At 43.3% G+C, this 16219-nt stretch overlaps 1 protein-coding gene across 2 annotated transcripts in view; it reads right to left on the bottom strand.

Annotated features, from left to right (window-relative positions):
- The window catches only part of jag2b (jagged canonical Notch ligand 2b), a 43427-nt gene extending 27208 nt beyond the window's left edge, over positions 1–16219 (bottom strand). For both annotated transcript variants that reach the window (XM_079368892.1, XM_079368891.1), the window contains exons 1-2: positions 15784–16219; positions 14834–15154 (exon numbers count right to left, since the gene is read on the bottom strand). In XM_079368892.1, the coding sequence (XP_079225018.1) occupies positions 14834–15154; positions 15784–15852 (390 nt within the window). In that variant the 5' untranslated portion in view covers positions 15853–16219. The remainder of the gene's footprint in view (positions 1–14833; positions 15155–15783) is intronic.

The following is a 16219-nucleotide window of genomic DNA, read 5'->3' on the forward strand; positions in this document are numbered from 1 at the left end:
CCCCCCCCCAAAAAAAAAGAAGAAAAAAAAAAAAGCACAAGGCAAGTATTTGAGGGACTTCGGTTAATTCAATGACACGGAAAAGAGAAGTCACAGGGAGGGGGATTGGAAAATGTGTGTGTGTGTGTGTGTGTCAGTCTGTGTTGTTGATCTGGGGGACCAACAAGCTGGTAGGCTGGTTGCTGCTGGGCTGTGGGATTAAGAAAGCTTGTCTGGCTGTGGGTGGTGGCGGGAGGAAGGGGAGGGGAGTGTTATTGTGGACGACCACGGATGACAAGAGAAGGGGATGGAAGATGACGGGACAGGGTTGAACTAAAGGGCTCGGGTCACATTTTGAACATGGGGGGGGGGGGGGTTACAGCTGTTTGAGACTGTAGCTACTGGTTAGACATTAGAGGCTTGGCTGGGGGATGAATAAGGAAAATGGATCGGAAAGGAAAAAGGAGCGAGCGTCGGGTGTTTCTGGAGAAGGGTAACGCTTGCGCTGCTGTTTGCCGGAAGCTTGACCAACCCGTCCAACCGCAGACGCACAACAGATGCAGACTCGAGGATGGATTATTTGACATGAACGTGGATCATCCCATGACATGTCACTCGGCTTCTGACCTTTACACCCATTGCCCCTCCCCCCCCCACACCACAAAAGGGTGGGCTTTCTGCCCCAGTCTGAGCATGTGGGTGGGTGTATGCATATGCCAATGCATAAAAGAGGAACAGTGAGTGGTAGTGAATGCATTAGTTGCAGGAGTTCGTGTTGCTCTGGTTCCATCGTGTGTTGTGAGAGTGACAAGCGTTGCAGGAGAACCTTTGTACAAGTGACATCAACGAAAGAACAGGTGGCCATATTGTGACCTTCACCTTTTAGGATCACCTAATATACCGCCTCGCTTGCATGCCAGCATGTTGTAAACATTTGGCTAAATAGATCCCTGAGTCAGTGTATGTTGGGGTCGAGCAAAGCCATGGACTAGTCTGGTTTCCCACAGACCATCCCAGTCTGTGATTAGCTGGATTAAGTGACAGCTGCCCAAATGGTTGGAAGAAGATAGATGGATGGGCAGGGGGATAAAGGGGAGGAGTGGGGGGAGGGAAAGGGGGATGGCTACTGAACAAAGACCCTTGTCCCAACACCATAATTTAACCCCATCCAATCAAAACCATTGTCAGTGAAGAGACACAGTCAGCACGAGAACAATTAGTGTCAGCATGTGTGCTACTGAGCCTGGTCAGGACAGTAGTATGGGCAAAGTTTTAAAAAAAAGGTTCCCAATGGTTCTTAAATCAGTCAATCAGTCATAGCATTGTATCCAACTGGGCTACAATTTAAAGAATATGCTAATTTCATTCATCTGCTCCCTTTTTTCTCAACTCGAAACATTCATCAACCAAATGTGACGGTGTGAAATACTTCATCTGAAACTGCGAAGAATCCTCTGTCAGTCAAATCTCCAAACCCCTTGGCAGCCCTTCCCCTAATGGATTAGAGGATTTACTCTGAGAAATCCTAGTTTTCAAGTCATGGAGGGGGGCATGGAGAAACAAAATTGGATGTTTGTGTGTCACGCACTGAGTGAACCTGCGTTTGCTCGGAATGACCCAATAAATCAAGTTGCATCTCAACAACTCGCAACATGAAGCAAAAGTCACCTATTCATTCAGTCCAGGTAGAGTCCTTTGAGTCACGGCAAAAAGCCCATTTTAAGGGAACACGGAAGATGTGGTGGTCATGTCTGGGGAAAGCCACAGGTGTAGGTTCCCACGCCAGTTGATTCGTGGACGGATGATTGGACAGTGGCCAGTGAAATAAAATAAAAAAGAGACAAGGAACAGAGAGAGGTGGCAATGGGAAGTGGAAGCTGGGGCAGGTTGGGGTCAGTAAGCATGGGATCTGCACACTTCTTCCTCAAAAGAGGGGTCAGCCCTTTGCATGTGGGGCGATGTGCTTGTTTGCATTCGAAGAATACTAAGAATGTGAGATCCAGGCCTGCTGTGTAATCCCAGGCAAGATCCTAGTCTCCCAACAATTCAGGGGTGTGTCTGCATTGAAGGGGAGGTTTGATTGACTCTTTTCTGTCATTTGGGGAAAGTTCAGACTCTGATTGTTGATTGAGCTTTGAGAAGTATTCTTGGGATCTTTTTTTTATGCCTCAGATAGAGTAACTATACAATTCACAGATCAGCACCACCCATAAAAACCCTGTCGGCAAACCTTGAGCTATTTCTGTTCCCATGTCATTGAAAGGTGACCTGAATGTCCACCTCTCTGTTCCCAGCTCTTTCCCTCGTGGGAGTTCCACTGACATCTCCTGATTTATTGCCTTTTGATGGGACATGAGGTCATCACGATTCATCCCGTGGCCAGTAATCGCTGCATGTAATCTTCATTAATCTGTGATGTCAATCCCAGCTTTTGGTTTTACTAGGGCTGAGTCTACACTATTCCAGCAAGGGCAATCGAGCTACACCATTTCTGCTGAATACACGGCAGCATGTCATGCATCTTATACCTCCTCTGATCTTTGAATTTACTAGTAAAATATGGACGATTAGCAGCGTTCCTCCATCACTTTGTATGGACATAAAAAGACTATCCATACATAACGATAGGACAACAAAATGTTGTTTATCAATGCTGAAATTACCATTTGCCCCTTTTACTACGTTAATTATGACATATCATTTGGTATCATTGGCTCCAAATGAAAGTGATGCATTTATGCAACTGGATATTAAAAAGTCTACACAGCCTGTGGCACAACCTTAGGCTATTAAAGATGAATTTGTAAATGTGAGTTGCACCATTTTCCATTTGCACCTGGAGGGTGGACTCAAATGCAAATATGTGTCAGTCAAATTAGTCAATCTGTCAGAGGTAGCAGTAAAACATGACAATCGCTACTCAAAGATGACTTGCGGCCTTGCAAAGCAACGTTCATTCATTCATTCATACTACTACACCAACATGTTTGGTTGAGAAACCAGGTTACAGACGTAATAGCAGTCATATCTCTGCTGGGTGGAGAGGTGGGGGGCTGTGAATCCTGCACACAGGTTGCTTGCCAGAGTATTGTGCCAAGAGATGTCGCACTGAAGGCAAGGCATTTGGCTGGCTGTTGTACACCGGCTGTGCGCACACACACGGCTCATTGAGCATGCTGCTTCTATGCCAACAGGGTCATTACCCATGCACGTCCAACACAACAAACCCCTCCCCTCCTGGTGCTAATTAACCAGCATGATCCAATACGATGCAACACGTACAACAAACACCAGCACACGCACATTTGCATAGAAACGCTAAATGACTTCACATGCAAACCCGAGACACGCACGTTCAAACATCAAGTAATCAAAGTAATTAAATACTTAAAATTGGGTGCACATGAGCTTACGAAATGCAGAAGGATATTGATTTTTAGATTTTTCTTGGATGCACAGAAGTCATTGCCTACTCAAGGACATGTATACCTGAAACGGTTTGAAATTCACAATGCAACTGTGGCGAAAATCTCAGTCGTCATATGTGCAGAAACAAGTGAAAAACGCCTTCGGAGGGTTCCAAACAATCAGGTTGAAGCTCAGTTCTCAGGGTGTTAAACTGCCTGCAGAAGTGCAACGACAGCAATAGACATGCCTCAGAAACATTAACAAGCTAATTCCTGATCCAAAGCAACAGGGAGCCTTGACAGGAGAGCATTACAGCACCGCCTCCATCCGAGCTCCATTATCATTTCAAACAGGTTCAACAGTACAGTGACAATTTAACTGCCCGTGTAATGACGTGCTTTAATTACCCCCATAAGGAGACTCTAGCACCTGCACACCATTCATGGAACAAGAGGCAGGGGACACGGTGGGCTGCAGAGACATTCACAGACTCGCAGGACACAGGTCAAACCTCGAAACCACAGCTGATTGGAAAAATGCTAATTATAACAGATTCTGGGTTTTTCTCTGACTTTTTGGTGGTTTTAAGTAGGAGGTGTGCGAGAAGTTAGCACGGGGATAACTGGCTTGTGGCGGCCGAAGCGTTCATTGCGACGTTGCTTTTTGATCCTTCGATGTCAGCTCTTCCTGTGATTGTAAAAGACTTGTGATGTTCAATCACAAATATGGAATGTGAGCTGGGATTAGACTGTAGTGATGACAGGTTAGTTTAAACCAATGGATGATGCGTTGCTGGAATAGACTTCTGGGTATCGTTGTGATTTGTATCAAAGAGAAAACTGAGACAAATCCTGAGAAAACTTTGACCTGCATTGTAGTCATTGGATGTGCTGGTAAAATGAAGGAAAGAAAACCTGAAAAATGTACATAGGCGATAGACATAGGGTTTCTTTACAGGTATTAGGGGTGAGAATTTCTAGGTAACTCAGGATACAACTATTTTTAAATTCCTTTTATAAACTTTATCAATCTCAACTCAATCTGTTATTATGAAACATGCAACCCACACACAGGTCCAAAAGCACAAACAGGACCTCTATAAATGCATTTATGTAGAGATGTCAGAGTGAGGTGCTGCACAGGAATTGATGATCCGAGCAGTTGGGGTTTCAGTGGCTTGCTCAAGGGGCATTACTCGGGAAGTGAACTGGCACCTTTCAAACAACAGACCTAGGTTCCATATATGGTCCGTCCAGGGACTTGAACAGACAACCCTCCAGTTTCCAACCCAAGTCCTGACAGACTGAGCTGCTGCAGTTCCCTTCATTTATGATTAAAAACAATATGATTCAAAAAGATACGTTATGGGATTTGTTGCCCGCAGTAACGATCATATCCCTATATTGCAATTCTGTGATCATTTATATATTTCAAGACCATCATATCATCATATCAAATGGCCCTAAAAAGGTTCAGGATTTATGTATTCTTCACTGGATTTATGTATAGTTATTAGCACCGCAGATCAAAATATAGGTATCATGAAGTGCCCCTTGTTCAGACTGCTACATGTTAACAAAGAAACTGTCATTTGTCCAGCAGATAATAATATTTGATGAGTATAATACAAGCTCAAAAAAAGAGATATTTATGTGTACATAAGAAGCCTGAGGAAAAGAGTGGATGTGAATATCTTTTTGATAAGAAGGGAGGGACAGGAGGGCGACACTTAAAGAGGGAGGAAGTCACTGTAACTTTATTTATCCCCGTGGGGTGATTGAAAAGTACAGAGATGCACCAAGCGGTTGACCGCAAGAACAGCAACCCATCAAATAGGCTCGAACAATTTAAAGACGCTAAAACTCAAATAGTCTTCTTGTTTAAAGTCATCCTTTGAATACAATGGGGGAGGTACAAGTTAAAATATTGTCAACCACCCGAGGGCACTGATTAGGACACACTGTACCTTGTGCCAAATAAAAAAATGAACAAAAGTGTTCTCCTGCCAACATCCTGACACCACAAAACAGATCGATTTGATGCCAAGAAATGAGTCTGAGTTAGATGTTCACAAAGAGTTCAGAACACACAGGTTCCCATAGGGCAGCTGACCAGATCTCTCTCACACACACACACACACACACACACTCACTACACTGCATCTTTGTTGAGGAGCGTAGTGACGTCACAGATGTCTGTCAGACATGTACACTCTGCGGGAAGACGGGAAACAGAAAGTACGATTTCTGGGACACTGACTGTGCAGTGTCTGAGGGGGAAGGCATTACTGGAATGAAATGAGGGCATGACGACTGTGCCTTCCTCCTTCTTCGCGTTCATGCACACGTGGACGACCAGGAGTGAGACAAGTAGTCGATGTAGTAGTCGGCACAACACACCGTAATGAACCTGCATCGGGGCAAAGCATTAAATGACAGCGATCTAAAGTTCTTTAAATAAAATCGGAAAAATTGCTGTGTAAACGTGAAGTACATATAGTGCATATTTCAGCTATCTGATGGAGGTCTGGGTGATAAGGAGTAAATGCTTATCAACTCAAAAAAAATCTTGGGCTTTATTACGGTCATGTTAAGCCCCGAGTTCACCTAGCGGAGAAGCGCTAGCTGTGCTGAGAATTTAAGCGCTGGACGTACGCGGTTGTCTCTATGACAACAGTAGCTTAAAAATGGCCGCTGTATGACAGACACTACTGCGTTGTTTTCTTCAGTACGAGCATCATACAGAGGATGATATGCGTCTGAAAAAGAGCACTGCTGACGTCAGCAGCACCTTTCTGAAAAGTTGAAACTCAATGCGTTTGAAAGAGGCTGCACTGAAAAGGCGGAGGGCTCGGAAAAAGAACGCTAGGCACTGCACGTTTTCTCCTGGCGACGCCTGCTGCTGCAAACAATTGAAAAAAAAAAAAAAAAGACACTGGTGTTTAGGAAAAAAGGGACCTTACAAACAAAAAATTGAAGAAAAGAAAACATTTAATATGGGAGCGAAGAAACAATTTAATTTTTGTCTATTTATTGCACTTTATTTTTATTATTATATAGTAAATAACAGTAAATAGTAACTAATGTCCTTACACATCGCAGGTATTTCGAATGTCATATATGCTTCCTCTGCATGCTTGGTTAAATAGAGTACAAAAGACATGTATGCACAAGTCTGTGCACGGGACTTTATATGCAGAGAAAAAAAAAACACCTTTCTGCAACACATACAAAGTGGTTGGGCTGTACAGCTTAATATGTGAGTAAGAGCGATTACAACCTTGAAATCTAAATAACAAACCCTGAGCACCACTTTCACTAAAAGGGAGTGTCAGTTCTGCCTGACCTGCTAATTGCATAATCAATACGGAGCTGAGCTGAATCACAGGTGAGACCGCTGTAAGTGGCTTTCCACGCAGCAGCCCTGGGACCAGACAGGGAGGGGTGGGGGAGGGAGCCACTGAAAGGGAAGATAATTGTTTACCAGAAGCCTATGTAGCCGTCGCCTAGCAACGCTCTGACAAGCACCACATCAGGTGTGGTTAACCATGGCAGCCTGTGCTAGCCTTTAGTTCTGTGTGTTTGTGTGTGCGTCCAAAATAAAGCTTACTGCAGCCTGAGAGGAGATGGAGGGAGGGGACAGTAAGAACATACAGTACACATGTACAGACTCAAAATGTTAGAATGTATTTCTATATCTCCATCATACTTCTCAACCTTTTTAAGACACAAGTGAACATTTAAGTAACCCAGCACTGATGTTTTCCTCTTTACATTAAATTCAACTGCAAGAAAACAGAAGCATCATTGAAAAGGTATCAAAGCTTGAAACAAACCTAAGCAGGTACTGAAACACAGAAATAAATTGGCTTAAAATTAAACTAGCCTTAATGGTCGTTTGCTTCTGTGAACAAAGCTAGCTTGGAGCTAATTAGGGATGTTAGAGACAAGTAATTTCAAAGTAGGCTACATAAATTAAACATGAACTAAAATTGGTTTGTCGAATGTTGCTAAGAAGTCGATTTGTTTGTATGAGAAAAGAAAATTCAAGTAACACAATGGTTGACAATAGCACAAAAAAAGGATCACTGCATCTGGCAAATGCCAGAGCAGCAAGCCAAAGCCAATCAGATTTTTTTTTTTTTTTTTTACGAGACAAAGAATCTTCAGCTGATCTGTGCAGATTCACATTTCACAGGTGTGGCTACAAGCGTCTATTTACTAGCAAAGCGGGGACTGATGCATATCGAAGTTCATAGCAGATACAGTTACAAGCAGGCTTCCTTCAAAAGGACACCCGGCGGATGTAGCTGGGGGGCAGGGAAGTAGGAAGGAAGCAAAGCACACAAATTTCACCAGCAATTTCATTAGTGATCAAATGGAAGTAAGACGCATCTCTACCCCCCCCCCCCCCCCGCCCTCCCTCTTTCACTCTCCCAAAGTGCTCACACAGCATGTGCTAACAAAATAGAAACTCAATCAGACGTACCAAACGAGGCCTCAACTTGGTCAGCTAGCTGCTAAAGTGCATTGATGCTCGATTCCATTCATAAAAGTACAGTACGGTCCACATGCGTCAGGACTGGTCTGATTCATTCACATCTAGTTGATATTTGTAAAGAAACATTTTAAAATTGTTGTGAGGGGGAAAAACTGTAATTTTTTGAGAGCTAATATCAGAGCTGGCGGCAGGAGGTGATTAGCCTAGCTTAGCAGAAACACTAAAACCTGCCGAAAACAGCAAGCTAAGCAGCCTGTAAAGTCAAAAGTTCAATAGCCAACTCTGAAAGTTACCAATTAAGACATTACACTTTTACTTCTTTACACTATACCCAAACAGACACTTAAAAACAATAATGCGTTTATGACAAGCTAGCGCCGTTTCCTAACAAATTAAACTGCACTCTTGTTTTTAAAGGGCATGTTGTCTTGCTCTGTTTATCTGGGATACAGCCTGAATAGTAGTTTATGTAGCTGCTGTTTAGTAACAATGATTACTCCAATATGCAAAGACATTACCATCAATATCAGCTACACTGAATGTATTTCAGAAGATGGACAACACATCTCCTCATCCTCCTCAAGTTGTTCGACTCTTGTGTTTGTAACACTTCCTTTTGCTTTCCCATCTCGAGTCTGCTTGTCCAGTGTACGTAGCGCTGCAGGAGTCAACTGAGCGGTCAATCACGACATTATACCTGAACACGCATGCATATTCAGCACAATAACAACAAACCAACAAATCAATGTATTTAACGTGCATGTTGATTTTACAGATTGGCTCATGTACCATTTGCTAACATGGAGGAGTTAAAGTTCATGATGTGCCGCCCAACCAGTAGAGGGAGCTCCAAAAGTTTGATGCCGTGCAAAGTATGCTTGGAAACATAGCACACCGGCTGTCGACGAAACCTTTAAAGGGCTTTTCCCCTTCATCAGGTCTTAATCGTGCATTTTAAGAACATAATGGTACACTGTTAAGTAAATAAAGCTTGTGGAGAACTAAGAATCCACATTTAGAAAAAAACAAGTTGCCAGCAGAGGTGGGCAGTGCAACAACCATAGTGGTATCCAACAGGACTGTTAGCACCACAGGGTGAAAATAGACAGTACTGGAAATAGTCACACAGCTGCACAGAAACAGGCTGTTGTCGACTCTGCTTAATGCTATGGAAATCACCACACAGGAACACAATGTAAGCATTTTCCCCCATTGGACTCCCCATTAACCACATCTTACATACCCGTGAGACTTATATTACAGGTTTTATGGTACAAGGAAAGAAAGAATCAAAAAGTTAAAAATGCCTAAACAATACACATCAAAGCCCTCACAATAAAAAGCAGAAGCAGGTTGCATTTCCTGTAAATCCGGGCCTGTGGGGAAACACTGAGTGTAGGCTGAGCTCAGAGGTGGCAGCAGAAGCATCAATAGTGAGTCTTCTTTATTGGCATGCTGGCAAGAAAAAGCCAGAGCTGGAGAATGACTGGACGCCTTCCAAACAATGGATAAGGATCATGCAATCCGAGTTAAATCAGCCATTAGCAACTGCATCACACGGGTGTGAAGATAACCGAGAGGGCTGAGAGGCGAAGATGTATCCGTCTCTGTGTCATCACAAAAGAAGCAGCATTTCCCAGAAACTGCAGAGATGATAAGATTCACTGTTTCAGCCTGACTGCTCTGCTCTAAGAGATGACAAGTGCTCTTTGAAAATTCCCTCAAGTGCCTGTTTCAGAAAATTAAAGGTATGGAAAGAGGTACTGTCACAGCTCAGGCTTTCAAGGTCAATTTGAAAATTGTTCTGTTCTGCAAGTAATATATTCAGTCAGTGAAACGACATCGAATCATCCCGTCTTTAAAGCAGCAGCAGGTTAACAGATTCAGTGAAAATAGCAGTCTTTATTTTGGTGATTGCAATACGAGCTTAACAGATTCATTGACAAAAGACAATGAATTACCGTAAATTCCGGACTATAAGCCGCTACTTTTTTCTCACACTTCGAGCACTGCGGCTTCTACTCCGGTGCGGCTAATGCATGGATTTTTTATGGGGGACAATGAGCTTCTGCCGCAAAAACATTTGACTTCGTCACGTCGGATCTTAATATCAGTCATTTTGCGCTTCATGCACGCACCCTCATCATGGAAAACACACGGAGAAATACATATGATGCAGCTTTCAAGTTAAAGGCGATCGACCTGGCTGTCAAAGAAGCTAACAGAGCTGCTGCACGTTAAGATGACACTGACAGCGACAACAGAGACTGAGGAAGTGAGTAATGAAGTCATTCTGAGGCAGTGAATGGATGGACTTTTTCTTGTGAAATATATTACGGTCATCTTTTTCATCAGCCGTGTTACAGACACCGTCGGCTAGGCTTCGTATTGTAACGGTTCATGTTGTAAAGTCAGTAGTTGATAATGTGTTCATAATTCCGATTATGTGGAGAGTCAGTGAATGCACCAGCGCGAACGTGTTGAGTGGCTGTATGAGAGAACGCTGGGGGAGAGAGTTGGATTGTTACGGCAAGTTATGTGTTGCTCTCTGCTGTAAACGGCGTGGTCACGGCCGACAGTGATCGGGTTATTAAAAGTTATTATTTGAACGCTCTGGTCGTCCTTTAACGTCCGTACGGACGCTACAGTATTTGCGGATGTTACCGGTAGCCTACGTCTGTGTAAATAGCTCTTGTTATAGCGTGGACACCTGCGGCTTATAATCAAGTGCGGCTTATATATGTACAAATACATTTATTTACTTATTTTTAGCCGGTGCGGCTTATATCCAGGTGCGCTCAATAGTACGGAATTTACGGTACTACTTTCTCGAAATAAAAAGGCGAGTCGTTAAGGTGATCTGAAAAACAGAAGCTAGTTCTAGCTTCTTACGCGTTCGGCTTCGGCTGCTTTTTTTGACATTTTGTAAATAAATATTTGTTTTGAAACTAAGGGTTAGAGGAGGTTAGTGTTGATCAAAGAAGAATTGCACTTTTCATCATATCGAAGGAGCAGTTCCAACTTGTCTTAACGTCTTGATGTAGACGTGGGCACGAGCAGTTCAATCTGTTCAAAGAGTGTGCGAGCTGACCACCGTCAGACCAACATCCGATACTTAAATAACATCAATATTGAGCCCTATAACTGCATTAGATTGGACTGGTCCCAATTCTACTTCTGATGGACTACATGAAAAAAAAAAACTTTATTGTAACAAAAACACAATTCTTAACCTAATCAGTAGATTAAATAGATTGCTGCAGCCCAAAGTGATATCGCTCTCAAACTTCAGACCCGTCCACTTCCCTCCGCTTGCATGTCCACCCTGCCATGTGTGCCAGATGGATGCAAGCTTTCTCAGGAGCCAAACACTTGTGAATTGCAAGCGTAAGTATGAGATAGAGGACCACATCCTGTTTTGTAGGCCAGATTAGACAAAAAAAAGGGGAAGCAAGAAAAGAATTCCGTCATTATTAGTTTCATTTTCCAGATAGTCTCATACGCCGGGTTCAGGATGACAGAGGAGTTCACCATTCGTTGCTTTCCAAGAGGCTTAAAGCTGGCAGCTATCCAGACGACAAAGCCTGAACAGTACACTGCATCTTTGTTTTCTTCAGTGAAGAAAAGCGACAACGCCACAGCAAGTGACCCCGAAGGCTTGTTGTGACATCTGGCACTGGAATAGTGCACGGTTATCAGCCCGGGCCACTTCACAGAAACACAACACACCAGAATAACCCTCTTCACCTCCGCGCCTCGAGGTGTCAGTCAACGAGTGAAAGAAGAAGCTCCCAGTGGTTCATGTAGGGCGTGAAGAGCAACGCGAGGAGTGTGACATTTATAAACATGCAGCTTGAACATAAATCCAGTGTTCGCAGCAGATAATCAGTTAGCCTCAGTGCTAACCTTCCCACGTGATAACCTCCACAAAAGCCTGCCTCATTAGATATATGGCCTTTAGCGCGTGAAGTCACACCTTTGACATTTTCCCCTGGAGCTTGAGAGGTGGCTGTTAATTCACTAAGAGGTGGACCGCCTCTGCTATAACCAGCTGTGAGAGTCGCTCCAATCATTAAAAAGTCGAAGAGCCTGCATCAAACATGTGAAGCCACCAACACAAAAGAAAAAAAAGCTAAGCTATATGGAGATCAGTACTCGCTCACAGATCTGCTCATTACTGAACCTACCAATTATGCAAATCAAGTTTTTTTTTTCCCAATTATGAGAAGATTTAGTCAAAAAAGCAACTCAAGCACATTTCTTTAAAAACAGGGCGGGATGCAGTTAATGATGTCCTCATTATTATTCAAGGAGTCAGTTCATCATTCGGTATTTTGAAGATGCTTCACTCGTTCGTTCAAAGACTTAATGGACGCTTATTTAAAAAGGTTTTTTTGTGCGTGTCTGAGCTCTGATCAAATACCTGCAGCCATTCAGTCTATTATCAAAGAAGACAAAGAGGCTGTTTATTGGATTCTTTTTACCTGCTTCTGCCTCGACCGTCCTCTGATCATCTCATCTAGAACTGCATCTACCAATTCTTTCAATAGCAGCTGTTTGACTGGTTCCTTTTGTTCTTTTATTGTTGGAGCATGAGTAAGCTTGTTGGGACACCAGAACTTTAAACTACAACATGATACTGCTTTCAGTAGCAAAGACAACTTAAAATAACTTCTAGGCAGCCAGATTTAAGAAATGTTTTTCTTTTGTAATTACCAGAAGAAGACGTCTGCACGTTGTGTACACCTCACAAAGACAGCAGCAATGGTGAGCTTTCTGTTAAACCGACGACGGTTTTGTGCAGATTAGATATTTGGGTTTGAAAGACTGAAGATAGTTTTTAAAAGCTTCCATACTAGCGTCATTAAAATAATGCAAATGGTGTAGTTATGGTGGTTTCAGAAAGTATGGAATAAATGAAATGTTGACAATCTTTATCCGTGGCCTTAAAAATGATCAGAAAAATGTGAAAAACACAGATTCAATACAGAAAAAAAAAAAAACCTTCCTGCAGCCCAATACGACGTCCTCATGTTTTCCTGATTTATCCAACCAACACCAGAATGTGACTGTTAGGCAGCAAATTACAGCCTGAAAGCTGGAACTAAAACAGGCGTTTTTTTCCATCAAAATCACCACTTATTGAAATGTTTGCAGTTTACATTTTCTGTCCATTGTTTTAGCTCTGCTTCGAACGCTTGCCCTCTACAAATCCTAAAGTAGCAACACGATAGCTGCAATACAGGCTCTAAAATATTTCATGACATTCTCCGGAGCCTGTTGCAATGGATTTGTTCACTCACGATAAGAATAAGAGACAGAGAGCACACACCTCTCAAACTCGCATTGCTACAGGAGGGGTGCACACCTTTTTTTTTTTTTTTTTTTTGACATCATCTATCATTCATCTGTAGTCAGATGAACGTAATTGCCCTGAAGGGGCCGCCAGGGGCCACCTGGCACCCACAGCAGGAGAGGGAGCTGTGGGGGGAAGAAGAGAGAGGTGTCGACACCACGCGGCAGAACACACTGAACCGCTGCCCCGAGGCGCCGCTCACTTCAGCTGAACACACAATGCACACTCACAGAGCGATGCCACACAATCGTCGTAATAGAGAATTGACAACAAGGCTGAACCCTGAAGAAAGTCCAGGCTCATCTCACAGACCAACGCACTCCTTTCACATTTTAGCTTTCCTTTCATTAAAGTTTATTTAATGAAATGAATGACACCACGTCTACAAACAACCTGTCGTTTAATGATTGACAGCATTGAAAAAGTGCCGAAGCTGTAAGATAATAAAAAGAACTGCAGTCATATTTGAACCACAAGTTGCTTAGAGCAGAAGAGAGCAATATCCAAAATACATTGCCAATGTTTCGGTACTGAAATGTTGCCCATGTATATCCACCTCAAACAAGAACTTACCCAATATTTGGTGCCTAGGGCTTCTTTTTTAGTTGCCATGGTATAGAAACAGAAAACAAAACCGGCGGCACAGAGTTAAATAAAACAATCCTGAAAGTTGTGATAAAGAAAATTCCACTTGATTGATTCTTTCCTTCAGAAGCAATGCAATAACATGTCAATGTGTGCATATAAGAAGTAGCAGAGTTCCTCCTACAGGCTCCATATCAAAGCATTTCCCTCAGTCTAATTACCCCATCATGGGCTTGGCAGGTGCAAGCTGCTGGATTGGAACAAAGCCAACCTCATATATCATGGCAACTTTAAAAGATGACCGAGATGACACTGAACCACTGTAGCTGCAATCGGATCCTCGGGAAGCATGCGACCGTTTAGTCGTGATGCTCGTGTCAATTCTCATAAAGACAGGACGCTGCTCAGAACGCCTCGTTTACAAAGATTCAGGGTTCTCTGCTGCCTGAACCAGACCGTTGAGGTCGTGTTGCAACATTATGATACCAATGTTAACCCCCATACGCTCCAGACCAGTTGGTAACTTTTCAATCTTTTAAAAACGTGTTTGTATTTCTTCTCTCGAGAAAGCCAATTGACTTCCAAAGCCAAAAAAAAAAAAAACGTGATGATGATGGTTGAAGGAATTCTTCTTCTTTTCTGTCACACCTGACGAATCATTTTGGAAGTTTTATGCAAGACATCTGATGACAAGGACATGAATATGTCCAAAAAGACCAAACCAATAATCAATTGAATATTAAGCAGGTCATCTGGTAATGGTAGTCTCAAGTCAACTTTTATCCAAACAGTATTACTGAGATGTACTTTGAACTGGAGAGTGTATATGCAACCTTTCATCAGAGGATTTGTGACATGCTCCCAAAGACAAATGGACACACTAAACTAAACATTGACGGTGTTTAGTCCAGGTGTTTAACATGGCTCAGTGGGATTCTCCTCCGGGAAAAGAGGGAATCAACAAACACTCCAGTTGACTTAATTAAGAAAGCATTCCCAACTCACCGGCCACGCAAACTGGAAGGAGATCGATATCTTGCCAGCCTCGTCGATTCTATTCGGATTCTTATTGGTGCCCTTAAAAGAAATCATATTTCCACCGAGAACTTGCGTAGATCCAGATCCGTACGTGCAGGCGCTGCTGGCGTCGACCTCCGTCCGGTACTCCTTCAGGCAGATCTTGAAGTAAGTGTCGCACTCGTCTCGAGTGCAGCGCAGGTCCTGGGAGCTCCTGGAGCCGTCGCAGCACTCTCCGTCCGCCAACTCGCCGTTCACATTCTCCACGGAGATCAGCTGGAGCTCGAAATAGCCTTTTGACTGGGACACCTGGAAACAACATTTAAAAAAAAGACCAAACTTATATTTAGGCCTCTGTATTGAGAGGGCTGCAGCGTGGTCTGGGGGGCTGCTGCTCAGATTCATGCGTAAAAATGGACAAGTGGCTCAAACAGTGCCCGACTCTGCGTTCAAATCATCAGAGAGCTCAAACGCACTGGCTGGATGTAGGAAATATTCATGAATGGAGCACGTGAACAGCCTGCAGTTTACAGGCTGGGCTTTTTTAGACAATCAGGTTACTCTCCATTTATCCGCTGCAGCAACCAAATTGATGCAATGCAACTTCCAACTTCTTGGTTCAGGCCTAATTCTTCCCTCCAAAATAACATTTAAAAACATGTATCGAGCCCTCCTGTTATTGGAACCAAAATGGAGAGTAGCCCGTATCAATCCCACAGACTTCTATCTTGTCATGGTAACATGATCACATGCTCCACAACTGACGGCTACGTAATTCAATTATCGATTAAAAATGTGATGCGAATATGCAAAACACCGGAGAGCAAATACAAGCTGCCCACGCCCACCAACTTTTGATATTTGTAATTTTTAAACATTTCAAATAATTCTGTGGAGGAAAATAAATTCATTTAGATTGCAAACAAGAGCCGTCCTACCTCCGTCCATAACGTCAACAGCAAGCACACTATTGGGAGGCAATTCCTAATCCTGGTGCGATTCCACATGCCTCCGATTAATTAGAGTGACATAGGGGGGGAGAAGCGATGAGAAAAGACAAACAGCCGCGGACCCGGCGACTAGTTCCTCGTCTCCTGACATGCAAACATCAAATCTTCACATGCGTCTTTTCTCCACCGTGTGCGTCCGGATTTCACCGAGGCATTACATGCGTGTGTGTGTGTTTGTGTGTGTATGTGCGTGTGTGTGTGTGTGTGAGGGAGAGCAGGCGGCGGATTGCAGCGCAGTGATGGTCCATGTACAGGAGTGTCCCTCCGTCAAATCTCTCCACACAGCAACTGAGATGTTTCCCCGAGCCACAGCCTGAGGAGAGGATGTCTGCTTTGATTGGCAGCTCCGCAAACCACTTACAAA

The sequence above is a fragment of the Symphodus melops genome (assembly GCF_947650265.1).
Source record: "Symphodus melops genome assembly, chromosome: 1".
NCBI lineage: Eukaryota > Metazoa > Chordata > Actinopteri > Labriformes > Labridae > Symphodus > Symphodus melops.